Genomic DNA, 25686 nt, shown 5'->3' with positions numbered 1-25686 from the left:
GCTGTGATTTTGCTGCCACAATGAGACTAACTGCTTTGTCTGTGAGAAGCTTTGATGTTGTGGGCTCCCCCATCGCCAGCTTGGTGAGAATCTCCAGCCAGGCCAGGTCATTGTCGACTGTGTCGCGACCCTTCTTCAGCTTTACTCAATGCTGGGGAAGCTCTTTGGTACAAAGACTTGGAAGCAAAAATGATAGAAACGTCTTGGGAACTGACTTCTGGAGGCCCTACTACAAATTGGCCTCGAAAGACCCTCTGAAAACTGCTGTGGCTTTTGACAAAACTGTGCAGAAGGACATTGAGAAAGATGGTTCCTACAAACTATTGAAAAATATCTTTGATAATGAACAATGCTGGCTGTCCTTTTCCAAAAACAAGGACTACTTGAGTGGACTAGCAAACATACCGAATTTGAGTATTTTTGGCAATGAGCTGCGAACTGGGTTGTTTATGAATCCATACTTGAAAAAACCTGAAGATTTAGAAAAATTTTCAGATATAATGGTCACAAAGATTGAGAAATTATTACAAAAACTAATTGTGAAGAATCCCGATGATGATATTTTGAGAAATTACATCAAAGACCTAGATTATTTAAGTGATTTGTTATGCAAAGTTATTGACTTGTGTTCATTTTTAAGGGTTTCCCATCCAAATAAAGACTTTTTAAAATACTCTAATCTTTCACATCAAAAAATGAACGAATTGATGATAAGATTAAATACCTCGTTTGATTTATACACAAATTTAAATGATATACTAAATAACCCCTTAAAAGCTCATATTAAAGACTCTCTATCAAATGAGGAAATTCTTGTGGGCAAAATTTTACTTAAAGACTTTGAAGATTCTGGGATCAATTTAAGCGAGGAATCTAAAACAATTTATATTGAATTATCAAATAAAATTTCTCATTTAGAATACGAATTCATTTCAAATTCAAGAGATTCAAATTTTAAAAATTCCTCAAATTTGGTTTTCAACTATAAAGATTTAATATCGTCCTTACCAGAAGATTTTATAAATGAAAATAATCTTTTGAATATTTTTTCACATTTTACCTTCAAAAATAAAATCAGAATCCCCACAATGAGTTCCATATCATATAAAGTTTTAATGGCATCAAATAATGAAGATATAAGAAAAAAAATCTATCTAAGCCTTTATTCTCATCATGACTCTCAAATAAAAATCTTAGAAAAAATTTTACTCTCAAGAAAAATCCTATCTCTAAAATTAAAATACAATACTTTTAATCACATTCAATTAAAGGATAAAATGTCAAAATCTCCCGAAAACGTTTTGTTTTTTCTAGATAAATTAATAGATAAAGTTAAACCAAAATGTATAGAAGAATTGAAAACTTTAGCGGAAATCAAATGGCTAGACTTGCAAAATTATAGAAATAGTTCCATAAAAGTAAACGATCCAAGCTTAGAAATATTTCATAACTCATTTATCAAAAAATCTTCTGTTGATCAATTAGATGATAGCCAATTAATATCTTTTATTAGACCATGGGACAGAGATTATCTAGCTGCAAAGTTAATTCAGCAAAAAAGAATAAATTTATACAACCATGGAAATGGTGTAAATGTTCCACAAATTCTTAATAGACCAATTTCTGAATATTTTTCACTCGGTAACGTAATGGAAAAATTATCAAAATTTTTATCAATTATTTATGGAGTAAAATTCTTACCCATAAATCCTATAAAGGGAGAAACTTGGCATAAAGATGTTAGAAAAGTGTTACTTGTTGATTCAAAAGATGAAAATGATATTATTGGAATAATATATTTTGATCTATTTGAAAGAAATGACAAATCCCCAAATCCTGCTCACTACACTATTGTTTGTTCAAGAAAGATAACAAACCCTCAAGAATTGAATGAATGTGAAATATTAAATGATGACAAAGTTCCTCAAAACAAAAACTCATCTCAAGGTTTTATTCAGTGTGCTAGAGATTTGAACGGTGATGTTTACCAATTACCTATAATTGCTTTAAATTGTAACTTCAAACAGCAGTCAAAGGTCCTCTTAAATTCAAACTTGACTCAAAAAATGGCTTTTCTCTCATTATCTGATTTGCAAACTTTATTTCATGAAGTTGGTCACTCTTTACATTCAATGTTTGGAAGAACAAATTTACACAATGTCTCTGGTACAAGGTGTTTAACAGATTTTGTGGAATTGCCCTCAACTTTAATGGAAACTTTTGCAAAAGATATCCGTGTTCTAGAATTTATCGGTGAACATTATGATTCCAAAATACTGAAAGATTTTAATATAGGGCCTCATGAAGAATTGCATGAATCAATTTATCTAAATCAATCAGAAAATGATGTTTTGAAATATTGCGAATTGTATTCTCAAATAAAATTGGCCTATATTGACCAACAGTTGCATCTCAATACTCCAAATCCAATTTTTTATAAGGATGGAATTAAAAGTGAAATTACACTTAAAAATACAAATTTGATAAATTTAAATAACGTAGAAGATTTAGTTCAGTCTATAACTAATTTTGCAAAGGAAATTTATTGGGATACAGAAAAAAAATTGCAAATATTTGCTGATGATGAATCAAAATGGATAGGTGGTTGGAGTCATCTTTTAACATATGGTTCAACTTATTACACATACACATTAGATAGGGCCATTGCCGCTAAAATTTATAATGAATTATTTTATCAAAACCCCTTTAATACTAACAATGGCCATATATTTAAAAATTCGGTTTTGAAATGGGGAGGCTCAAAAGATCCATGGGTATTAATTTCAGATTGTTTGAATGATCCTAAATTAAAAAGTGGTAACAAGGATTCAATGGATTTAATAAGTAAAAGTGATCTTTTAGAAGACGAACTTTATCATTATGTAGAATAGATTTTTTTGTATTAAACATTTTAATTTTCATATAAAATTTATAAAGCTTGAGGAAAAAATGCTTTTTTTTTTGTTTGCAATGGGGTAATTATTTCTGATTATATCCTTAAGCTAGGTGTTTATAGTTTTAAAAACTTCCTTGTACATAAGTATAGAATAAAAAAACTTAAATGGATTCATTATGAAACAAAAAAAAAATAATATATGAAGCAATAAATAAAAATGTGATAATGAAAAAAAATTATGAGACAAGTTTTTGTTTTATTTTCAATTTAACAAAAAGTATAATCAATATAATATACTGACATCAAATGTGGTAACATCATCTTCTTGTTTGAAATTATCATACATCATCGAAGTGTCAGTGGATGTGGATGTTTGATTTTGAAACTGATTTGAGGATTCATGCTCTAAAAAAGAAAGGTTTGAGTCTTTCATTTTTAAATTTAATTTTGATTTCAAATTGTCAAAAGTCTTCATATTCAAATCGGATATTGAATTGTTTTCCTCATTGTTTGATTTTAAAGATTGGTTAATTGACCATTTAGCAAGCTTATAAACAGGTTTTGATAAGGGTAAATCATTAATTAGATGTTTATATTTGACTGATATTTTGAAAAAATACAGCATTGCTAAATCGTGAATCTCTGAAATAATATCAATTTCTTTTTTATCTTTTATTTCAGTTGAAAATTTTTTCTTAAACACAGCAGTGGTTGAAATTAAATTGTCTAACAAATCCAAAATTTTGATAATGGTAGTAAAAACAATATTTGAGTTTAAACCTATAGATGATTCATCAATTGAAAACAAAAGCAAGTTTGATATAATTATGATTGAATTACCTAGATTTGTTGAATTTTCATTCAAAATGATTTGTGAGTCATTTTTGAAATTTGAGTTGAATAAGAAAGATAAAACTTTGTAATTATTTAAAAGATAATCCAAAAATTTCTTTAAATAAATTGGATAATTGTTCTTTATAAGATTTGCATAGTTTTGAATATTTGATATAATTAAATTTGATTGTTTTGCATCTGGATCTTGCAATAAGCCATAAACATTTGAAAATATTCTAGAATTTTTGAATTTAATTGGAGTCAAATTAATTTTTTGATTGGAATCTTCATCAGTTAAATTATTTTTATTATTTGAGTTTGAATTAAGAATTATGTTGCCAAATAGTTTATCGGAAATATCTCCTTTAATTTTTATTTCATCTTTACTTGGTTTAGTATTTATATTTAAAGCTAATTTGGGTTTTTGAACCAAAACTTTATTTATGTTCTTAATTGAATTATTAATTAACGATTCAATTTGATGAAGAATAATGAACCAGGAATAAATTTCAATTGTTTTAATGTTTTTTTGGTTGTTATTTTGGTAGTTATTATTCTTGTAGTTGTTGTTTTTATAGTTGCTATTGTTATTATAGTTATTATTCTTTTTATTATCATTAAAATTGTTTTTTTTGAAATCATTCTTATAATTTTTATTATTGAAGTTATTTTTTTTACTATTTGTATCATTTTTATTGGTATTAGTATTAGTATTGTCATTGTTATTAAAAGAAATGGTTTTGTTATCAGGAACAGTGATGTTTGATAAATTTGTGTATAAATTCTTTCTGAAAGATTGATCATTAATTGACAAATAAGCCAAATCCTGATAGGCAGTTGTTTTGATCAACACTTTATTAGATAACAAGCCTGAAATGATTGAATCTATTTGGGTCTTTGAGTCATTTGCAATTGATGATAAAGGTTGATTATAATGTAAACAACCGATTTGTAGAATATAAATTTTGAAAGCATTATGAATAATCAAGTAAAAAATAGAGAGATTTAGTGAAATCAAAGATAATTTTAAAAATTGATTGAAAAAGGAAAAAAAATAGAAAATAGAAAAATTTGAGTTACTTAATGGAATATCTGTGTTAATGTTAATAACTAAAGGTAACCAAGTAAAAATCAAATAATTATAGATGAAGCTTTTCAAATTCAAAATGTAGTAAATAAAAGAAGCTGATAAATTGATGAATAAATTTAAATAGATCAATAATTTAAAATGATTTAATGACAAAAATGAAAAGATATTTCCAAAGTCAATTTTATTGTGAAACTGATTAAACTTCAATATTGGAAAATGATTTAGGTTAAGGAAATGATAAACTGAGGAAATTATAATTGAATAATAAAATATCAAAAAGAGAATGTAAATCAAAATATCATTAATTTGGGGATACTGGTGAATCTTAGGTATTAATAACAAATTGAACTGGGATATTAGTGGAAGCAGAAAAAACAATAAACTTAATGAATAAACTAAAGGAAAAATTTCAAAGAGAAAAACTCTGAAATTTTTTAAAATTAAAAATTGATTATAAAATTGATTAAAGTAATTTTTGAAAAAGGGAGTGAAAGTATTTGATTTGCCCATTAAGATGAATGTTTTCTTATAGTTGATTATTTGTTTGAATATTGCAAAACTTATTAAAAATTGAGCTGAAAGCAATAAGAATTTTAATACAATTGAGTTAGGAGTAAAATATAGACTGAAGTTCAATATTGGGGATTGTTGTTTTAGAAAATTAGTTGAGGTTGCATTGGAGTTGAAGAGCACTGGGTAATGTATTGAATTCGAAACAAAAGCAACCACAGCAGAAATAAACAACAAAAACCTTGATAGGAACTGAAATCTGGCATTCAATACTTCGATAAATATGTTTTCATAGAAGAATGGTTTTTTCTTGAGAGATATCTTGTAGTCTGAATTCAACACAGTGGAAGCAGTTTCAGCAGAGGTGGACTCGCTGGATTTGGTGTCATTGCTGGAGTTTAGCACAGATATTCTAGCCATGTCAAATAAACAAACCAACTAAGCAACAGATAAACCAGAATTGATGCAACAGAGAAACAGAGAATATCTAAACAACAATAAATAAAAGTCAATTCATTCAACAGCTTTTGTTCTTCACTGAATTTTTCAGAACTTTTAAGTTTACATGTCACGTGATACAGAAGCAGTTTAACAGGTAAAGCACATGTACTACCGTAACTGCGGTTACTGCATGACTTTGGTGCAGTTGCCATTATTATGGGTGAGAAAAGTTTACCGAGTTGGTGGTAAATAATTTCCGGTGCAGATATCCGCACACAGTTGCATATTTCATACGGTGGTTCAACATTCCGTGCCACATCCGTGTTTTTTCCAAGTCTTTGTCAAAAATTCTAATTTGTTCCCTTGAATTACTAATTTTTTTAGTTCTTTCCTTTTTTCTTCGCTGTTTTTTTTCATTATAAGTTGACAACTCAATTACTCTTAATTGGTTTTGAACTGTTTGATAAAATTGACTATCTTTGTTAATTAGCTGATTTCCCATTGCAATGTCCCAAGCTACTTTATATACTACTGCTTCCATTCGTGGTGTTTTGCCCAAAGCCTTCATTGACTATTTTAAGTTAGATGTTGCTGTCAAAACACCAGAATCAGATGCTGAGAACTATACAAGAAATTTTCCTTTGAAAAAGGTTCCAACTTTTATTGATGCTGAAAGTTATAAGTTGCATGAATGTATTGCAATCAATTTGTATTTGTTAAAATCCTCAGATCCCAAGAATACTTTAAAATTGCTAGGTTCTTCAACTAATGAAAAAATTCTTATTAAGGATTACTGTCAAATTATCAAATGGTTATCCTTTGCTAATTCGGAATTATTGTATCAATTGCCATTAGCTTTTAAGCCTTTAACTGGTGCTTCTCCTTACAACAAAAAACAAGTTGAAAATGCATTGGTTGAAATTGATAAGATTGTTGATGTCTTTGAGAAGAGATTGACTAATTTTACTTACTTAGTTGGGGAAAGAATCTCTTTGGCTGATTTATTCTCTGCTACATTGGCTACAAGAGGTTTTGATCATTTGTGGGGTGATGAATGGAGAGCCAAATTTCCAAACTTTGTTAGATGGTACAAGACTGTTATTAGCCATCCAATTTTATATCCAATTTACAAAGATTACAAATTTAGAGAAAAACCTGTTGAATTTGTTCCACCAAAAAAGGAGAAGAAACAACAACCTAAAAAACAAGAAAAGAAACAAAAACCCAAAGAAGATGATCAAGAAGATGAACAACTTGTTAAAAAGAAACAAAAACACCCATTAGAAGCCTTAGGTAAATCTACAATTCCATTAGATGAATGGAAACGTGTTTATTCTAATGAGGAAACTAGAGAAACTGCTTTACCATACTTTTGGGATAAGTTTTTTAACCCCGAAGAATGGTCCTTATGGAAAGTTGGTTATAAATATAATGACGAATTAACGTTGACTTTTATGTCAAATAATTTGGTTGGAGGCTTTTTCAACAGGTTATCAGCATCAACTAAATATTTATTTGGTTGTTTGGTTGTTTATGGAGTTAATAATAACAATGGTATTATTGGTGCTCTTCTAGTCAGAGGACAAGATTTCAAACCAGCATTTGAGGTTGCACCTGATTGGGAATCGTATGAATATGAGAAATTGGATGCAAGCTCGGCTGAAACTAAAGATTTTGTTAATAATATGTGGGCTTGGGATAAACCTGTTGTTATTGGTGGTAAGTCAATTGAAATCAGCGATGGTAAGGTTTTAAAATAAGGGTGTTGTAGTATATATCTATAAATAAAATACCAAGATACAAAAAATTTTTCAATATATTTTTTATAAAGTAATTTAATTTATTTTTCCAGAGTATTTTCAAGAACTAGTAAAATTAAGCTGTAAGTAAGAGAAGAAATAAAAGAGAAAATAAAACCGGAAACGAAATCAAAATTGGAAGAAAATAAAATTCAAATTATAAATAGAATTTGAAATAAAGTTCGGAATAAGATTTTTATTTAGATTTAGGTTAATAAAAATAAATGTACAATTATATTATACTATAAAAAATTAATAAATTAGTGATTGAACAACTAATTACAACTAGCAAGAGAAAAGAAAAAAGAAAAAAAAATAAGTGAGTGAGTGAAAAATTGAAATAATGGATATAAAAATGAATAAAAAAATAAAAATCAAAGGAGTAGTGAAAAAAAAAATAAATGAGAAAATTGAATTGAATTTTGTAAAAGTTTTAATTGATGCTATAATAATTAATGTAAACAATCAGAGGAATTACAACCGGTTTCTTCATCAACAAGACATTGTTGGGAACCATTATTAACAGACCCATAACTTAAGGAATGATCTAAAGGAGCTGATTTTGCAATTAAAGTTGCATTTGGAGATACATTTGAGGATTGGGTTTGAGTTTGAGTTTGAGTTTGGGGTTGAGATTGAGATTGAGATTGAGATTGAGGTTGAGGTTGGGAGTGTAATTTTGATTGAGATTTCTTTAATGATGTTGATTTAATGGTTGATGATTTACTAATGGGGTTTATAGAGTTGATAGTATTAAAATCCAAGGATTTGAATTCTGGTTGAATAGTTGCAGAATGGATACCATATTTATGTAGGATTTTTTTAATTTGAACACAGATATCAAAGAATTTTTCAGGAGAGGCATCTAATTCGACATGTAAAGAAGCAATTAAGATATCTTCAGTGAGATTCCAAATATGGAAATCATGGACCGATTTGACATAGGATAAATTTAGGATATCATATTGAACGTCATCAGCAGAAATGTCATTTGGAGTTGCTTGCAACAAAATCTTTGAAGAGGTTTTACAAAGAGGTAGAGCTGAAGAGAAAATAATGGCAGTGATAACTAAGGAGATGATAGGATCGAAATAGTATTTCCAGGAGTAGTTTGTTTTCCAAATGAATAAAGCAGTTAATATGACACCAACGTTACCTAAAGCATCACCAAGAACATGAAGAAAGACACCTTTCATATTAAGTGATTTTTTAGGTTTTTGCTGTACCAATTGAGTTTCAAGGTCTTCATGATCCGAATGATCAGAGTGATCATGGTCGGTATGTTCATGTGGATTATCATGATAGTGTTTCTTAGTGTGAGCATGGTTGTGGGAGTGAGCTTGAGCTTGGGTATTTTTGGAGTGTAACAAAGAGGTTCTTTCATCGTCGATTCTTCCAACAACAGTCTCTGGTAACATTTCATTGATGTTTTCCGAGGAGGAATGACTGACTGAAGATGAGTTATTAGCATTGGCGTGAGAGTGAGAATGTTTACTCGAGGATGAGGAATGAGAGTGCGAATGGCCATGTTCATTGAACAATACCAAACCAACGAAATTGGAGATTAAACCTGCACAACCAACATAGAGAATTAGCTTTGGATTGGTGATAATCTGGGGAGAAATCAATCTCTGGATAGCTTCAATAAGGATCGAAAAACACAAGGCCAATAGGAAAACGGCGTTGATCAAAGCACCAAGTATTTCAGCTCTTTGCCAGCCATAAGTATAATCAGCAGTGGCCTCCTTCTTCTTTTGTTTGACAGCCCATAAGGCAACAAAAAGAGAGAGGATATCGTTCAACATATGGAAGGAATCAGCAATTAAAGCTAGGGAGTTAACTGCATAACCAATTATGACTTCTAGTAAGAAGAAGATTGTATCTAGTATCAATAAAGATACAATTCTGACTTGCTTTCCATCCATCATTAGGGACAAGAGTGTTCAGGGGAATTTCAGAGAGTGTTTTTTGAATACTGTAAAGAACAGAGAGAGATTGATTCTAAAGACAAAGGAAAATGCAAAACCAGAGCCAAAAGAATTAATATTTATAGAGTGTAACTGAGAATATTGATCAGGTAATTCTAGATGGGTTTGATGATGGTCTGCAAAAATTCGGCTGGAAAACGTTCAAAAGAAGCCTTATGGCGCGTGCGCTGCGTTGATTGGCTGTTCGCACACCGAGACCCGTGTGCCACAATCTATGATTGGAAAAACGAACGCCGACGGCCACAAAAACACACCCCGCCTTCGGCCGCTCTGCCCGCGCTTAAGTACTGTTGTTAGTCAGGCGTTAGGTAAGCTAGAGTTGTGATTAGGTAAGCGAGCGTTTTGTGAAGAGTTATAAGGAATTATAAGGAACTACAGGGAATTAGAAGCAACTATAGAGTGCAAAAGAGATCATCCAGCAAAGACGCTAGATCTGCTTTTTGGAGGCTCCAACTACAGCTGAAACAGCCTTGAGAGAAGCATTGGCAGCGTTCCAGTGTTTGGACAAGATGTTTGCGTCTTTCTTCTCGTCTTCGTCGTAGGCCTTGTAGTACACTTGCAACAAGTCCTTTCTCATTTGGTTGGGATTTTTGCTTAAAAGCTGGTTGATGGAAGAAGATGTTGATCTTGAAATAAGTCTTGTGGTTCTGGAAAGCTCGTTAGAGTACCCTTTTTTTGGAACAGGCTCAATGTCGATGTTTAACTTCTTGATGTTATCGTTCAAGTTGTCGTTGATTGGTTTCAAGATTGGATCCAAGTTGCTTCGAATAATTGCCTTTCCATGACTATCATACACTCTTGAGTTGAGTTGTTCTCGAGCTGTTGCAACAACAGCCTTTGCTGGTCTGAGCATCTTTTCAGGGAAACTGTTGTTTGGTCCCATTCTTTCCATTGCACTTGCAGCATCATGGGCATCAACATTGGTGATACTATTGAGTTCCTGCTTTGCATCGTCACCTTCAGCGGCTTTTATTGCAGTTGATGTTTCAACTTTATTTCGGTCGACTTTCTCGATCTTTCTGACTTCTGCTGAGGTCAATTCAACAATTTTGGGCTCATTCTTACGAACGGGGTCTGAACTCAACAATTGACTGGAGTTTACTCTTTCTCTAATTGAGTTGATAGCTGCTGTTACTGTCATTGCGACGGGTTCTTTTGTTGTAGTCTGTCTGGTGAGCTGTGATACTGCTTAGCAAGGGATCTGGCGATGGAGTCCAACCAGATCATAACTCATCCAGGAGAAAACCTCTCTTTATATCTTCTTCCTGTGCTTCCTCTTTCTGTGCTTTCTCTTCCTCTTATCTCTCTTCTTCCTCTGCTGCCACAAACACCCGGCGGCATTTTCCCTGCCCGCGCACGCGCGGCGCTCTTCCGCCGGCTTCTGCCCGGCAATACTTAACAACTGTTTTTTCGATCGTGTTGATACTCGTGTTATATACCAGCAGATAATCCTCCATCGCCAGCAGATTCAGCTCACTCTCGCCCACCAAAGCTCCTTCAAGATGTTTCTCTCCTTTCCATACTCTCTATCTTTTGTGCTCATACTACTCTCTTGTTTCAATTTATCAGATGCCTTGCATTACTACTCAACCCCTGGCCAAAAGAAGTGCTTCTTTGAAGAGCTACCTGCTGATACTTTAGTAGTAACCAAATTTGATGCTGCAATTTATAACGACGAAACAAAGTCTTTTGATCACCCTGACAACTTGGTTTTAGCTCTCACTGTCGATGAAACTTTTGATAACAATCACAGAGTTGTCTCTCAAAAATCAAAATCTGATTCCGAATTTACCTTCACCTCTACAGATTCTGGCGAGCACAAGTTTTGTTTGACTCCTCAATACCCTAAAAAAGACCAAAGAATTAGAATCTTATTAGATATGGCAATCGGTTACTCTGCTGCTGTTGATTCAAAGAAAACTGACGATGTCAATTGGTTAACTAGTAGAATCCACGATTTGAATGGTAAAGTGGAAGAAATTCAAAGAGAACAACAACTTATAAGAGAAAGAGAAGCTCTCTTTAGAGATCAAAGTGAAAGTACAAATTCAAGAGTAGTCAAATGGTCAATCATCCAATTAGCTGTATTGATCATTGTTGGTTATTTTCAATTAAAACACCTCAAATCATTTTTCGTAAAACAAAAAATTGTTTAATCTTACTATTTTCAAAAAATTTCAATATTCAAACTAAGAATATCAATCTAAATTTCTCTGTTGTTTCAATTTTTTTTTTTTTTATCAATAATTTCCTTTCTTTTCTATTCTACCTATCTAATTATCTATCTATTCATTCTTTCACTCACTCTTTACTTACCTTTTTTTTTTCCTTCTAATTTTATCTTAATGTATTATTATCTTTCAAAACATTATTTTTTTCCTATTTTTGGGCATTGTATTGTTTTATTTTTATTTTTTGTTTTTTTTGTTTTTTTTGTTTCTTTTTGCCTTATTTTTATTCAAAGGAAAAACAAAACTATTAGATTATTAAATAATAAAAATAAAAAAAGAAAAAATTCAAATTAAATTCAAATTAAATTAAATTAAATTACATTTATACTAGATTTAAATAGAGTAAACCAAATTATACATCATCTTAAAATCCATAATCATCCGTCAGTGAATTTTCAATAATAACTAATCCACATGTCGTTCCTACTGCATACCAGTTAAAACAATTGACATTTTTATTCCATTTTAAACAATTAACGGACATTTCTGGAGGATAAATTTTATCATCATCATCATTATCCTCATTATCCTCATCCACATCATTGTCTTTATCCTTATTATTCTTTATTTTTCCATTTTTCCCATTTTCATTCACCACCCCAGTCGGTAATAATTTTGAAATTTCATAATTTGATAGTATATTATAAATCTTGGTAAAACTATTATATTGAACTCTCCATAATTTTATAACTTTATAATTTGGCGTTGATCCCTTTTTAGAATTTAAAAATCTTCTCAACATGTTTCCTAAAAAGACATTTCCATCCGAACCTCCTGTTAATATCATTGGATGCAAATTTGACACATTTAATGAAGAAATTGTGCCATCATGTTTTGTTAGGGGGGACAATTGATTTAAAATCTTTTGTGAGGAGATTTTCGATTCTTTTAAATCAGACGTTATATATGCTAATAAAATTGGAGAGAAATCGATTAAAAAGCTCATTGATTTGGATCTTGAGGACAAATTGTATGAATTGATCAAGTCATTTAAATCGGATTGGATTGTATAGCCATCAGTACCTGTAGTTACAATGATAGTATTATTATAATTTGGATAACTTTTTTGTATTATTAAATTTGAAAGGTAGCTGTCATGTTTTTTAATTAAAAAAATTGGAACTGGGTAATGATTGTCGATGATTTTAAATTGAGACAAGTAACCATTATTTGTGCCGACAATTATTGAAGTGGAGTCAAGCCAATCATAGCAAGTTATCTTATAAGGGTATGGTAGAGATATTTCTAATATTGGTTTAATCATTTGTTGATAGTGTTGAGTATCGTTTGAATTTGTGTCATTATCACCATTATTATTATTATTATTATTATTATTGTTGTTGTTGTTGTCGTTGTTGTTGTCGTTGTTGTTATTATTATCATTATTATATTGATTATAAAATTGATCATCAAAGATTTTAAATAATCTAATTTTACCATCAGAAAATAGACAACTTATCAAAGAGATCGAGTTATCATTATGAATAATAGTGGGCAGATAATTATTTTTATTGAAATCAATTGGGCAAATTTTAATTGAGGTAATATGACCCCAGTTTTTAAAAAGGTATGAATGAAAAAGAGATAGATGATTTGAAAACATGTCTAATTTGTAAATCTTTAAGGTTGAATTGTAGTTAAAATTATTATTAAAAATGGATAAAAAAGGGTTTAATAAGTTTTCAGATTGATTTGATCGATGAAATTGAATACCAGAGATTAAAAGGTATTGATAATTCGAAATCGAGTTATTTAAATTAGTATTGAACAAATCATTTTTATCATGAATATTGTTATTAATATTTTTTTTGTTAAGAGAAAATTGTAGCCAGATTAAATCAGTAATAATTCCACCGAAATTTAGTATGAAGCCATTTCTTTGATTTAAGTTTACTGGATTAAGAGGATTGATTGTATTGATGATTTGATTGAAAGGAATTGATTTATCAGCAAGTAGAGTTATAAATTTTTCATCATCATCGTCGATATAATCAATTGAAAATTTTATTTTGTTGGTTAGGTTGATTTGGTTTGTAAATTGAGATTTATCCAATTTAACAAACCCATCAGTATTATCTTGAGCATTAACTTGAGATGTTACGAGATTTCTTAAGAATTCCAAGTCACTGTTAGCAACACCAATATCTTCATTGAGATTGTCGCTGAGATTGCCATCAAAATTCTCGTTGGGAGTGTGGTACTCATAGAGAGTAGGAAAAGTGTAATTCAAATAGCTGTCTAAGATTCTCCTCTTGATTAGATACACAATGGAAGGAAGATTGATCTTGAAAATGCAGTTTTTGAAGATCTCCCTGATCTGAACGACATTGACCAAGGACAATTTGTTTGCACCATAGTACGATAGCAATCTCTCCCTGACAGATCCAGTGTCTCTTCTCGCAGGAGCAGCATCGGTGGAGTCACTGCTATGGGTAGCTCGAATGGAAAAAGAGTCAAAGGTATACTGAGAAAGCACAAGCGCAAGCTGCTCGGCAGCAAGCTCGCTGTTGTCGTCGAACATGGGAGGAGCAGTGTTTTGGGAAGACATGGTTGTGTGATTTCCTCCTCCAGTTCCAGCTCCAGCCCGAAAGCTGCTTAAGACCTGATTATATCGTCGTCCATTTTGGGACGCGCAAAGAACGCCCGCAGCGGGAGTCGAACCCGAAACGCCTGGCTGAGATGCGGGTTCGATTCCCGGTAAAGCACCGCTGAAAATGCTTTTTCCGGATTTTTCCGGCTTTTTTCAGCTTTCCAGGGCTTTTCCAGGGCCTCGAAGAGCTCCAGCGAACAAAACGAGCTGGCGCTGGGCGGTGCTGGAAAGAGCGCACCGCTGTTCGGGCAACCCCTTTCCAATGCTCTTCTGGTGCATACGTGCTGTTTCTAGGGGGACTTTGCTGCGGTCCCGCGGCTGTAACCAGGCCACCCCATACTCACAACGCATTTTGCACGGGGACGTGGTTCTTCCTCGTCGGCTCTGCTCACCTCCAGAGACTCTCCCTATAAATTCTCCCTTTTGCTCAGTTCAACTGCTACTTGCAACTTCGTTTTATATCTCGTCTTGATATAACTCTACTTTGCTATTGACTGCTCGTCTGTTGGTGGCTGATTCTGTTTTTTTGAAACTAATTCTCGTTTTTCTCTTTTTGCTAAAATGTCCTGGAATTGTGAGTTGCTTCCACTGTCTTTAATACCTGGCTGAATTTTGCCTAATTTTCAACCTCCAGTTTTCATTCTACTAACTCATTTGCTCCATCACAGCTTACACTGATAGCATTATCAACAGTGGCTTCTCCAATGGTGCTGCCATTTACTCCAGAGATGGCAAGGGTTTGTGGGCTGAATCCAACGGCTTGATTTTCAATTCTCAGGAAATTGCCGAAATAGCAGCTGGTTTTGATGAACCTTCTCATTTGCAAAGCAATGGGTTGCACTATAAAGGCACTAAATATTTCTTGTTAAGAGCCGACGACAGAACTATTCACGCTAAACATGAAGTTGATGGTATCTTTTGTGTTAGAACAAACCAATCTATTGTGATTGCTCATTATACTAAAGGTACCCAACCAAACCAATGCTCAACTTTTGTTGAAAAATTGGCTGATTATCTAATTAGTCTTGGTTATTAATCTCACTTGCTTTCAATATCATTACACTGTCACCATCACTATCACTATCACCATCTCTTTTTTTTCACTCTCTTAATTTTAATCCTCATCTTAACTTTGCTATCCTACCCAAAAATCAACTGAATAACTTCTTGCTTTTCTCATATACTAGTTATCCATTGATTGGTTATTTTATCGATTTACACATTTACTTATTTATTTATCTGTTTATCTGTTTATTTAATATATAACGTAGACTTATCATTTTTTTTATTTCAATTTACTTTACTTTACTTTTCTTATACATAACCATAATCAAAAGTCTTTTTTCATTTGGGTTCTCGTTGTTGCAACCATCAGTTTTGCTATGATTTCGTCCACAATTCCTCATAGAGTTCATACTTTGCATCACTCGTTCCACACATTGGCTATTTCTTAGCAATTCTAGCTGCACATCCATATGGGTAGATTAAAATATTGTCCAAATCCCAAATGCCTTCTTTGGCGAAAACATCCTTCTTGATGAACTCCAACACCTCCTCTCTCGTATCAGCCTCGATGTTGTATGTGCTTCCTGCAAAATTCAACGGTTTGCCCAATTCTGGAATCTCGCTGAAAATAGCTCCAACATTGGTAACTTTCCCTGATTCAACTGCTGGAGGAATTGCTGCTAAGTGCTGGGGCCTGAACTTGCTGCGATCTGATCCTGCCTTGTCGAAAACAACTACTAACCATTCAACCATCTTGGGTACTGTGCTTCTCATGTACTTTCTCGCTAAAATAGCTCGCTCTCTTGACACTTGGAGGCCTAACAACTCCCTCCTTCTGCCTCACCCCAATTTATATCCTTCTCCCTCTCTCGCTGCGTCCTCTCATTGGTCGCTTTCTCCCACAGCAGCAATTTAGATCATTTCTCAAACAAACGTACAAAAAACGTACAAAAATTGTAACTCAAATGTAAAAAAAGTGCTCACAAACCCACGTTCACGTTATATCGCCTAACCTTGGTTTTCCTTGCTCCGGAAAATATCCGTTCGGAAAATATCCGGACTTGTGCGTAATAATTTTATTCGTTATCATTCGTAATCATTTGATGATAGACAGATCTGTAGATAAATCTGTAGAACAACCTATAGAACAGCCTATAGATTATCCTATAGACTATCCTACAGACTATCCTATAGACTATCCTATAGACTAAATAGAATAAACCAACTTCATAATTATCGTGCCAACAAACACTCCAAAACTCATCATACTACCTAACATGTACAAAAATTCAATTCTTTCCACTTTGATAAATTTAACACTACTGTTATTATAAATCAACACATTGACATTATCAATCCATGACAATCTAACATCATTGATCAAATAATAAAAGTTCCGTGTATCATTCATCATTTTCTTAATTTGAAACGTCATCTTACTGAAATTTCTCTTTATATTCGTATATGTAAACGTTCTTATGATTTTTTTATTCAATCCTTTTATCAACTTATTTGGTTCTTTCAATTCATTATAAATCGAATTGAAATAATCTCTTATATTCGAAAAACTGGGAATTATACTCATCGATAATTGAATTGGATATCTAAATGTTAATATAAATGTTCTTGCTGGATTGTAACTTTCGTTTTCGTCTTCGTTTTCATCTTCATCTCTATTCTCAATTCCATTAATACTTTCGCTTTCATTTTTATCAAATTTACTTGTAGCGTTATCAATCTTATTGATCTTATGACTACTATCATCATCGATTGTTTCAATTGCCATTATCTCGTCATCTGGAGATCCCATTTCTTTTTCTTTTCCATCTAAATCAACCTTTTTAACACCTTCAGTTTTCGAAATATTACCTCTCAATGATTCATATATTTTATTCGCCATTAAACTTGCATTTTCATCACTAATCGAATCGATTTTGATTGTTATAATTTTTTCTGTACTTCTATTTTCATTGTACATATTTTGAATATTTTGAATAATAGATTTAACCCGTTCTTCAAATCTATTAATTAATTTATTTCTCTTCAATGGTTCAAAAATCGTTTGAACCATTATAAATAACATGACGTTTAAAAGCATTAATAAAAATGTGCCATATGATGAAACTCGTCTGATTTTATCAGACCAAATTTGTTCTTCATGGTATCTTTTTAAAATTTCCTTTGATAACTTCTTTTGATTAGCATCCAATTCAATTTCTGCTTCTTCTAACTCTTGACTACTGTTTTTAACATTTTTTTCATTTGTATGGTCCGATCTATATAGTTTTGTAAAATTTTCCAAATCAGTTGGAGTCCACATGTGTTTTCTGGTTAATAATTCGTTAATCTCTCTTTGAGAATCAGTTCGTAATTTTATAGCATTTTGGTAAATATCCTTTTGAAATTTAACTTTTTCCCTTGATTCGGCCAAGTTTTGTTCAATAATTTCAATTTTATTTTTCATTTTGCCAATGTTTTTATAATCGGTTATTTCATTGATTGCATTTTTAAGAAAAACTATCAACTTGTCCAAGTTTTTATAAAAGTTTTCCTCTAATTGAACCAATTTGAGATTCAATTGTTGTTTTTTATTATTTTTTCGAATTATAAAGTTTTTCTTAAATTGGGTAAAATGAAGTTTGGGATTTGTAATTATTGAAAAAATTAGTTTAAAGAAATTTATATATTTTATCGGAATCTTTGGAATTTGAATTTTAGGAAAACTCGGAATAAATTTTTTAAAACTAAATTTCAAACTTTTATTATTATTATTATTATTATTACCATTAGTAGTAGTAGTGTGTTTTTGATTTTTGATATCATTATTTTTATTTTTATCTTTATCTTTATCTTTATCTTTTTTATTTGAATTTAATAGACTAAATTGGGGTTGTAAAGAATTGGAATTTTTATAAGTATTTAAATTTTGGTTGAATATTGATTTAAATTTTTGATAATCAAACGATTGTCTTTGATCATCGTTAGAATTGATATCCTCATATGATTTAGTGAAATCAGAAGACAAAGAGGGCGAAGAAAGAGAAGGAGAAGAAGGATTTATCTGGTTATCATCGTTATTGGGAATTTCATTATTTACAATATTTTGATTTTGATTTTGATTTTCAATTTTCAGATCTGGTAATTCATTTGGTTTATCTTGTAGAGCCAATTTTTCAGTTTCGAGTTTTTGATTTTCTTTTTGTTCTATTAATTGCTGATTTTTAATTTTTTCATTATGCAATCTTTTTCTTTCTTTTTCTTCTTCTTGTTGCTGTAATTTTTTTATTCTTTCAACCTCAATTTGTTTTTGTCTTTCGATTTCTTTAAATTCCTCTTGTTTTTGTCTTATTAGATCGTTTATTGGATCGTTTAAATCATCTAGGACATCGTCATCATTTTTATTCCTATCTTTATCTTTATCTTTATTTTTATCGTTTTCAATGTTATTTTGATTGGAATTTTCATCAGAATAAGATGTCGAATTTGAATTCTCATTGACAACGGCTAGAGGTATTATGGGAAAATTATTTTTGTGTATGTTTTTATTATTGGAATGCTGATTTATATGGTCTATATCTTTATCTATTCTGTTGTTCATGCTGTGTAAATTTCCATGAGCACTGGAACTTATGTTTTGATCTATAATGTCTATTGTTTTGTCGATGTTTGCATCAAACTGAGTACTGTTATTCGGTTTTTTAATAAAATTGTTTATATGGTTGTTTTTTTTATACCCCTTTCTACTGTTGTTACCATTGGAGGTCGAGTAGCATCTGATACAAAGATGCAATTGATGTATATGGAGCTGGACATTGAAAGTGTGAGTGCTTCGTTGGTTGTTGGAAAATGCTAACTTTAGAGAACTATGTACAAGGGAAGAATTAGCAACACCGCTGAACTTGGAGACTGGAGAAAAGTAGACACAAGACTTGAAGGCCAATAGGCTGCTCGACATTCTTCACCAACTGCTCAGCAACACAACAGTCTGGTGCTTCTCTTTCTTCTTTACCATCTTTTTTACCATCTTTTCCTTCGCTTTCCAGGTGCAAAATCTGCGCGATGCAATTCGCCCGCAAAGGACTCCCACACCCGTGGCGACGCTCTCCTTTGCTTCTGCTTCTGCTGCTTCTTCTTCAGCGTGTCTGTGTATTGGTGTCTATTTACGGTACTTACGCTTGAGCTTCTCAACGAGACTCTCCACATCGCCGGCTTTTCTCTTCCGGCTCTCTTTGCCGGTGTTGCCTCTGCTTCTTCTGCTGCTGTCCTGTCGTTTGTTGCGTTCATCAAGCACCTTCATCATCGCCTTGGTCTTCCGGAATTCGGGCTCGTTGGGGTCAATGGCGTAGTCGTGGTCCTCAAAAATCTCTCTGAAACGATCGTCGTCCATATCGATACGGAATCCTTCCTCTGCTTCCTCTGGCTCGCTTTGCCTCTTCTTGTTCTTCTTGTTCTTCATTTCCTGCTTCTCGGCCTTCATTATCTCCTTAAGATTGAAATGCTTCTTATCATTGTCTTCATCCATAAGTAACAACTCAAGCTCTGCTTTGGATTTGGCTTTGTCCTCTCTGCTCGCCTCATCGTCACTTTCATCTTGATGTTTCCTTCTGTGTTTGTTTCGCCTACTCTCTTTAAGTGCCTTTTTCTCTTCTTTCTCTTTCTCCTTCTCTTCTTTGATCTTATCCATACGAGCTTTACGACGTTCTGATGCCTTACGCTTATATTTATCAAGCGTAGTTTCAGTTTCCTCTTTTTCCCCATCGCCATTTTTCTCACTTTCATTTGTCTCATCTGCTATTCCAGGTGTAAACGTAATTTCCATATCGACATCTTTACTCTTATCCTCAAATCCATCAAATATTGATTGATCTCCAATCATTATGCTCTTATTAACTAAGTCTTTGTATTTATTTTTTATTTCCTTGGCTCTTTTCTTACTACTCTTACCATTCAATTTTTCAATCTCTTCTTCTTCTTCACTGTCACTAGCCAAATATGCCTTGAAATCCATATCTTCAATCTCCTTCTGATTAAATGCTTTGGTAGCCATCTCTAATCTTTCAGCTGGTGTCTCATCCCATGTCAATTTTACTTTAGAATGTTGTAATGCTGATGTAGTGAAATCAACTTTAGCCTTATAATTGTTTGGCAATTTATCACAAAAGTCTCTTTTTTCATCATCGTCAAATTCCATATCCTCTGGAACATATCTCAAATCAAAAAAATTCGCCGTAGATTCATACTCCAATCCATCACAATTCTTGTATATCTCCTGTGCTGTCTCAATTGAATCGCATCTTATTATTGCATAATAATATCTTAATCTTTGTAATTGATATTTTCGCAATTTTTTAGAATTATAATCGACTCCTTCATCTTCCTCATACAATTTTTTAATAATTTTTTCTTTATTTTGATCGAAATCTCTTTTATCATTTATCTCTAAATCTGAATCTGAATCTGAATCTGAATCAGATTCTGAATCGGATTCTAAATCATCAGCTTTCTTGTTTTTTTTCTTATTATCTTTAAAAAACTCTCTTGATGGTCCCTCAACGTCTTCTTTAGCCATTTTTTCCTTTCCATACTCACTTGGGTAAATAGTAATTGATATTATTGATTGTTTATTTTTTATAAAACTTTGAAATGTAAACATTAAATCTTTTGAATTTATATTATCCCAATCTAAATTAACTGCTGCTAAAACTGATGATGGTTCTCCTTCTTCAGGTTTTTCCTCTTCAATTTCAATTTCCTCATCACTCTCTAGTTCACCAAATGAATCCAAATCTGAATCTGAGTCAGAATCTGAGTCTGATTCACTACTACTTGATCCTCTTTCTTCACCACAAGCACGATCAACTAAAGTATCACTATCACTATCACTATCGCTTTCACTATTACTTTCACTAATTTTATCATCAAATAATGTTTTCAGTATTTTCTTGATTTTTATTTTATTTTTTTTAATTTTTTTCTCCTCTTCACTTTCACTATCAGAAGAAAAATCACTATTGTCTTCATCACCCATATTATCTTCTTTTTCATCTTCTTTTTCAAAAAATTTATCGAATTCTTGATCAAGTGTGTTTCGATTTTTGCTATATCCACTTTTTAATTTTCTACCATATTTATCAATCTTAGTAACATGTCCATCAATTGTATTGATAAATTCTTCTTTTTTAAATCTATCATCCAATTTAATCTTTAAGTTATCCGATTTAATTAATCTATATTTTGGATCATTATATATCTGTGAAAATCTTTCATCTGTTATAATAGGTTCAGGATTCTTTGCAAGTTCATCTTTTTTATTTTTTAATCCCCTTGATTGCTTTTTATTATTTTTCCCCATTGCAATCCACACGTTTTCGTTAAATATTTATTTATAATTGAATATATATATATATATTATTTTTATGTTTATTTATTATCAGTTGAAAACTGAAAACGTGAAAAATTTTGGACAAAAAAAAAAATTTGAAATAAACAATGACCCGCAAAAGTGGTCTCTCATTTACAGAAAAAAATAGTGTTTGAATTAATGATTTGGTTTCAGCTATTATGGAGATATAAAATATATTGTGATAGTTGGATAGTTGAAATGAATATTATTAAAATTTCGTGTACGTGTATATAAGTATATATTGTAAAAAAGGAAATAAAGAAACAGAAACCCTCCAGGCTAATCAATTAATTATAATATATTTTCGGCTTAATCTTCTCTTAGAGCAATTGAATTACCAATTGATAATTTGAGTTGTTTATCAAGAACAAATTGTTTAGTTTGCAATTCACCAACAGGTTCATTTTCCGAAAAGTCATTTTGATTAAGACCGCTTAATCTGTTTTCAAAACCATCACTCAAACGGCTGTGTAATTGTTTTCTTAAATGATTAAAATGATTTGAGTTTTGCAAAGAAGTCAAATTTTGGGCGTAACTTGCATTTCTTGATATTTTGGTTGAAGCCTCTGTGCTTTGATTTCTAAATTGCAAATCATCAACATCAAAGAAACCATAACCACCAAGACTATATTCAGGGTCATTATTGACAGCTAAACTTTCAGATCTGTTCATTGAAAAAGTTGAATCATTATTTGAGTCACCGGTGGCCATTGAGATAGTTCTGAGCATTTCTTCGGCGGATACTAAAGAGGCGTGATTCTTTAATTTTCCAACATTTTTCCACAAGAAATAGATTTCATTAAATACCCATTGTAAAGTATGAATGAATCTTTCATTTTGTCTAAATTGGGAGCAGATGGTTAGAGAGATTAAATCTTCTTTTATAATATAACCAATACCGAAACCATTTGGATGGGCAGGAGTGACGGAAAAGAATTTTAGAGAAGGATTACCACAATTGACAGCTAAGATTTCTGGTTCAAAGATTAATTCGTATAAACCCTTTTCGTTAAATAAGAGGGGGATTTTTTGTTCAATGTCCTTTAAATTTTCGATTTCTGGAATTTGAGGTAAATTAGAAACATCTTTGTGTAAATCATTTATATAATTTCTCATAATGTAGGCCAATTTTAGAGCTTTAAAGTGTTTTTCAAAGCCTCTACCATGCATGGAAGCTGACTTTAGTCTATTAATTTCTTCAATACCCTTTTGAATTAAGGACCATCTTTGGATCGTGGAAACGTTACTGATAAAATTTTGAGAGATGTTTAGGATCAAGTCATTTTGAATTGAGCACATTTCGGATCTACCATTTTCGAATCTCCTTGTTGAAACAGATTCAAAAGTTGAGGGAGTTTTACCGTAGAGAGCGTAAAAGGCGATTTGGATAGCCAATTGAACAAGAGAGTCAGGGTTTAGGTTATATTTTTGGGTAAATAAATTGTTTCCAACGTGTTTTGTAAAATTTTTATACTTGTGTTCATAACGACACAACATGTCGCCCAATCTTGTTTCAGACAAGTGGATTTCCTTTAATAATTGGATATCAGAGGAATCCCATTTTAATTTTAGTAGGCCAGGTTTTTTGTAGTCGTTCGAGACGTATTTGATGTCGTCTAACCATAGGGAGAATCTTGAGTTGTTGTTAATTTTTATTGCTAATCTTAAGATCGTGTCAGTATAAATGTCGGAGACAAAACGTAAGACGGTTGTGCCATCACAAGAAGTTGGTTCCCACATTACACAAGTCTTTGAGTTTTTAGCAACGATGATCTGTAGTTTGTCATACCATCTTGAGATGCCAGAGCCGACTTGGAAGCCTTGAGAGATTTTTGAATAGCCATGAGCAATTGAAGAAGGAAAGTTATCGTCTTTTAGATAGGATTCATCCATGTCCAAGTTGAGGACGAATAGAGCGGTGTCGATTGAGTTTAGATTTTTTGAGTTTGTCTCATTGTTGTTTAATAAACGTCTTGCACTTGCCCAAGAGGTTCTGTTGGTTGAAGAAATTGAGGCAATAGCTACCTTTGTAGGATCCAAAGTGTTAAAATTTTGAGCATCGTAGACAATTTTTTGAAAAAAGATTTCCAATTCGTTTTCCTTGAAGATGATGTTATTGTCATCATCTAACACTTGCAAGATCCAAAACTGGGTGTTTGACAAGATGACTAGATGTTTTGACTTTTGATCTTGTTTGATGTTGATACCATGACCACGGTTTGAAGGGAATCTTGTTGTACCAAACAAGTTGTAGTAAGATCTTGTTGATAGTGGGTTACCTGATTTGGGAGTCACGTCATTTGGAATTTTGCCCTTTCTTAGGGAGACGATAAATTTTAGAGCACTTGAAACAAGAACAGAGGCTCTTTCAGTTTGGGTTGGAGGGAAAATTGAGAATTTAGATTTAGGATCGGCTTCAAGAATAAAGTAAGGGTTTCTTGGTAAAATCTTTCCCCTATATTCAGAGTAAATGTTTGTGGCATTATGATTTCTAACGTTACTGAATAAATCCAAGTAGTTTTTGGTGTTTAGGTCAGAAGAATATTTCTCCAAGTGTTGTTGCAAAATGTTGATGATTTCGTTTTCTTTAAAATTGGATAAGGTTTCAACTGAGGAAAGATAGTTTTCTGGGGATTGCAAAGGTTTTAAAGCACTTAAAAAAGCCTCGATCGAGTGTTCCAAGGGTGGAATGGTGAGCTTTGGAAGGACACGTTCAGGGATAGAAGCTGTCATTGTAAAACAGTAAACAATAGATGTGTGACAAGTTGGTGGGAGCCAATAATAGGTGGTTAGTGGTTGAAAAGAGACAGAAAGCGGTAAGTAGTTGGTAGCTGAGAAAATGGAGTGTAATTGCTAGCAGAAGAACAGCAGAAGAAAGGAAATCAAGACAAAGTGTTTCTTTTATATTTTGATGATGCTGGAAAACCCCCAAAGTATAATCCAGGAGGTCAGTGAAGTAATTGAGCATCGAGCAAAGATCGAACGCAGCAAATAGAGTTTCGCTGGCAAGGAGAGGGGCTCCAGAAGCAACTGAAACTTCGATCGAAGCTCGACCGGTGTGGAGAAAAGCAGCGCTTGAGCCGAAGCCCGCCGGAGCGTGCCGAGCCCTGCTGCCGCTTTCGTCGGCACAGACCCGCCAAAAGCCCGACGCACGAGCAGCAGCACTGGGGAAGAAGCTGGGTCTGCTGCCGCTGCTGCCGCTGCTGTTGGAGAAGCACTGGGGAACACTCCCTCTGGCCACAGGCTCCATCCAGTGGCCTGCGGTCCCCAGGTCCTGCCACCGCAGATCACCCGCAGACCTGGGAGAAGGGAAGTGCGGGCAGCAGAACCAAAACACGCAGTCGCGCTCTTCCCCAGCGCTGACACGTGCCTGTTAACCGCAGCTGATAAGCTTGGAGCCGTACCACCGGCCTCTTTGTAGCACGTGTGAGATTGACGCCAGCAGTGCGGTGCTCTGCTTTCCACGATAAGAAATCGTGCGTGAGAATTCGCAATTCTGTGGAAAATTGATGGAATAACTATGGTGGCACGGCGTCCCATACAGGCAGTTTCTGGCTGGTGCGCATCGGCGCGCGCCACGTATTGCCTGAACAGGTGGGAAAAAATTTCAGTATCGAGCCAGTGACTGAACATCGTAAAGTGAATCTCTCTTGGGATGGGATGGAGCTGTTATAATAAGACTGTTATGGGCATCTCTTTGTCTTCACTGTCCACTTTTATTGTGTTGTCTTTTTTTTATCCTGTTAGGCCTCCTCGCATTGTTCGATTTTATTCTCCTGCTCCAACATTCCAAGGGACTTTTCATACACTATCTTCGTTGATCAAATCAATTTTCATCAATTCAATATTTTTCCAACTGTCCAACTATTGTAATAACCATATTTTTTCTATTGCTACTG

At 32.8% G+C, this 25686-nt stretch overlaps 12 protein-coding genes across 12 annotated transcripts; 4 read left to right on the top strand and 8 right to left on the bottom strand.

Moving 5' to 3' along the window:
- Positions 1 to 20: 20 nt before the first annotated feature.
- Positions 21 to 2891, top strand: OCT1 (metalloendopeptidase; the record flags this gene model as incomplete). The annotated part of the gene is made up of 1 exon (XM_020191641.1): positions 21 to 2891. The coding sequence occupies one exon, from the start codon at positions 21 to 23 to the stop codon at positions 2889 to 2891; it is 2871 nt and encodes a 956-aa protein (XP_020048629.1).
- Positions 2892 to 3179: 288 nt separating this feature from the next.
- ASCRUDRAFT_6919 (uncharacterized protein) lies at positions 3180 to 5750 on the bottom strand (the record flags this gene model as incomplete). Its single annotated transcript, XM_020191638.1, has 1 exon — positions 3180 to 5750. The coding sequence occupies one exon, from the start codon at positions 5748 to 5750 to the stop codon at positions 3180 to 3182; it is 2571 nt and encodes an 856-aa protein (XP_020048628.1).
- Positions 5751 to 6170: 420 nt separating this feature from the next.
- On the top strand, positions 6171 to 7776 carry ASCRUDRAFT_134156 (elongation factor 1-gamma). The gene has a single exon (XM_020189068.1). The coding sequence runs from the start codon at positions 6278 to 6280 to the stop codon at positions 7529 to 7531; it is 1254 nt and encodes a 417-aa protein (XP_020048627.1). The 5' UTR covers positions 6171 to 6277; the 3' UTR covers positions 7532 to 7776.
- On the bottom strand, positions 7758 to 9647 carry ASCRUDRAFT_74726 (Zn(2+) transporter ZRC1). Its single transcript, XM_020192797.1, has one exon. The coding sequence runs from the start codon at positions 9493 to 9495 to the stop codon at positions 8023 to 8025; it is 1473 nt and encodes a 490-aa protein (XP_020048626.1). The 5' UTR covers positions 9496 to 9647; the 3' UTR covers positions 7758 to 8022.
- Positions 9648 to 9985: 338 nt separating this feature from the next.
- On the bottom strand, positions 9986 to 10699 carry SPS4 (Sps4p; the record flags this gene model as incomplete). The annotated part of the gene is made up of 1 exon (XM_020191633.1): positions 9986 to 10699. The coding sequence occupies one exon, from the start codon at positions 10697 to 10699 to the stop codon at positions 9986 to 9988; it is 714 nt and encodes a 237-aa protein (XP_020048625.1).
- Positions 10700 to 11060: 361 nt separating this feature from the next.
- On the top strand, positions 11061 to 11714 carry ASCRUDRAFT_32494 (emp24/gp25L/p24 family protein; the record flags this gene model as incomplete). Its single annotated transcript, XM_020190364.1, has 1 exon — positions 11061 to 11714. One exon carries the CDS (start codon positions 11061 to 11063, stop codon positions 11712 to 11714), a length of 654 nt encoding a protein of 217 aa, XP_020048624.1.
- Positions 11715 to 11933: 219 nt separating this feature from the next.
- TFC6 (transcription factor TFIIIC subunit TFC6) lies at positions 11934 to 14409 on the bottom strand. The gene has a single exon (XM_020189067.1). It carries the CDS (start codon positions 14335 to 14337, stop codon positions 12154 to 12156), a length of 2184 nt encoding a protein of 727 aa, XP_020048623.1. The 5' UTR covers positions 14338 to 14409; the 3' UTR covers positions 11934 to 12153.
- A 531-nt stretch (positions 14410 to 14940) lies between these two features.
- On the top strand, positions 14941 to 15415 carry PFY1 (profilin; the record flags this gene model as incomplete). The annotated part of the gene is made up of 2 exons (XM_020191630.1): positions 14941 to 14953; positions 15048 to 15415. 2 exons carry the CDS (start codon positions 14941 to 14943, stop codon positions 15413 to 15415), a joined length of 381 nt encoding a protein of 126 aa, XP_020048622.1.
- A 407-nt stretch (positions 15416 to 15822) lies between these two features.
- ASCRUDRAFT_69130 (uncharacterized protein) lies at positions 15823 to 16137 on the bottom strand (the record flags this gene model as incomplete). Its single annotated transcript, XM_020191631.1, has 1 exon — positions 15823 to 16137. The coding sequence occupies one exon, from the start codon at positions 16135 to 16137 to the stop codon at positions 15823 to 15825; it is 315 nt and encodes a 104-aa protein (XP_020048621.1).
- Positions 16138 to 17338: 1201 nt separating this feature from the next.
- Positions 17339 to 17929, bottom strand: SHE9 (She9p; the record flags this gene model as incomplete). The annotated part of the gene is made up of 1 exon (XM_020189649.1): positions 17339 to 17929. A coding segment is annotated over one exon (591 nt), but the record flags the coding sequence as incomplete, so codon positions are not given.
- A 1611-nt stretch (positions 17930 to 19540) lies between these two features.
- On the bottom strand, positions 19541 to 21736 carry ESF1 (pre-rRNA-processing protein ESF1; the record flags this gene model as incomplete). Its single annotated transcript, XM_020190366.1, has 2 exons — positions 19541 to 21243; positions 21394 to 21736. 2 exons carry the CDS (start codon positions 21734 to 21736, stop codon positions 19541 to 19543), a joined length of 2046 nt encoding a protein of 681 aa, XP_020048619.1.
- A 210-nt stretch (positions 21737 to 21946) lies between these two features.
- Positions 21947 to 24746, bottom strand: ASCRUDRAFT_74722 (choline/carnitine O-acyltransferase). Its single transcript, XM_020192796.1, has one exon. The coding sequence runs from the start codon at positions 24518 to 24520 to the stop codon at positions 22097 to 22099; it is 2424 nt and encodes an 807-aa protein (XP_020048618.1). The 5' UTR covers positions 24521 to 24746; the 3' UTR covers positions 21947 to 22096.
- Between the last annotated feature and the right edge of the window lie 940 nt (positions 24747 to 25686).

Source organism: Ascoidea rubescens (genome assembly GCF_001661345.1).
Source record: "Ascoidea rubescens DSM 1968 unplaced genomic scaffold ASCRUscaffold_3, whole genome shotgun sequence".
In the NCBI taxonomy this organism is placed as follows: domain Eukaryota; kingdom Fungi; phylum Ascomycota; class Saccharomycetes; order Ascoideales; family Ascoideaceae; genus Ascoidea; species Ascoidea rubescens.
Note: the sequence above shows the minus strand (reverse complement) of the source record. Positions and strands in the feature narration are given on the sequence as shown.

What these genes read in the sequence shown, in the direction of transcription:
- ASCRUDRAFT_134156 (XM_020189068.1), top strand. Translation starts at nt 6,278, where the DNA reads ATGTCCCAAGCTACTTTATATACTACTGCTTCCATTCGTGGTGTTTTG.
- ASCRUDRAFT_74726 (XM_020192797.1), bottom strand. Translation starts at nt 9,495, where the DNA reads ATGGATGGAAAGCAAGTCAGAATTGTATCTTTATTGATACTAGATACA.
- TFC6 (XM_020189067.1), bottom strand. Translation starts at nt 14,337, where the DNA reads ATGTCTTCCCAAAACACTGCTCCTCCCATGTTCGACGACAACAGCGAG.
- ASCRUDRAFT_74722 (XM_020192796.1), bottom strand. Translation starts at nt 24,520, where the DNA reads ATGACAGCTTCTATCCCTGAACGTGTCCTTCCAAAGCTCACCATTCCA.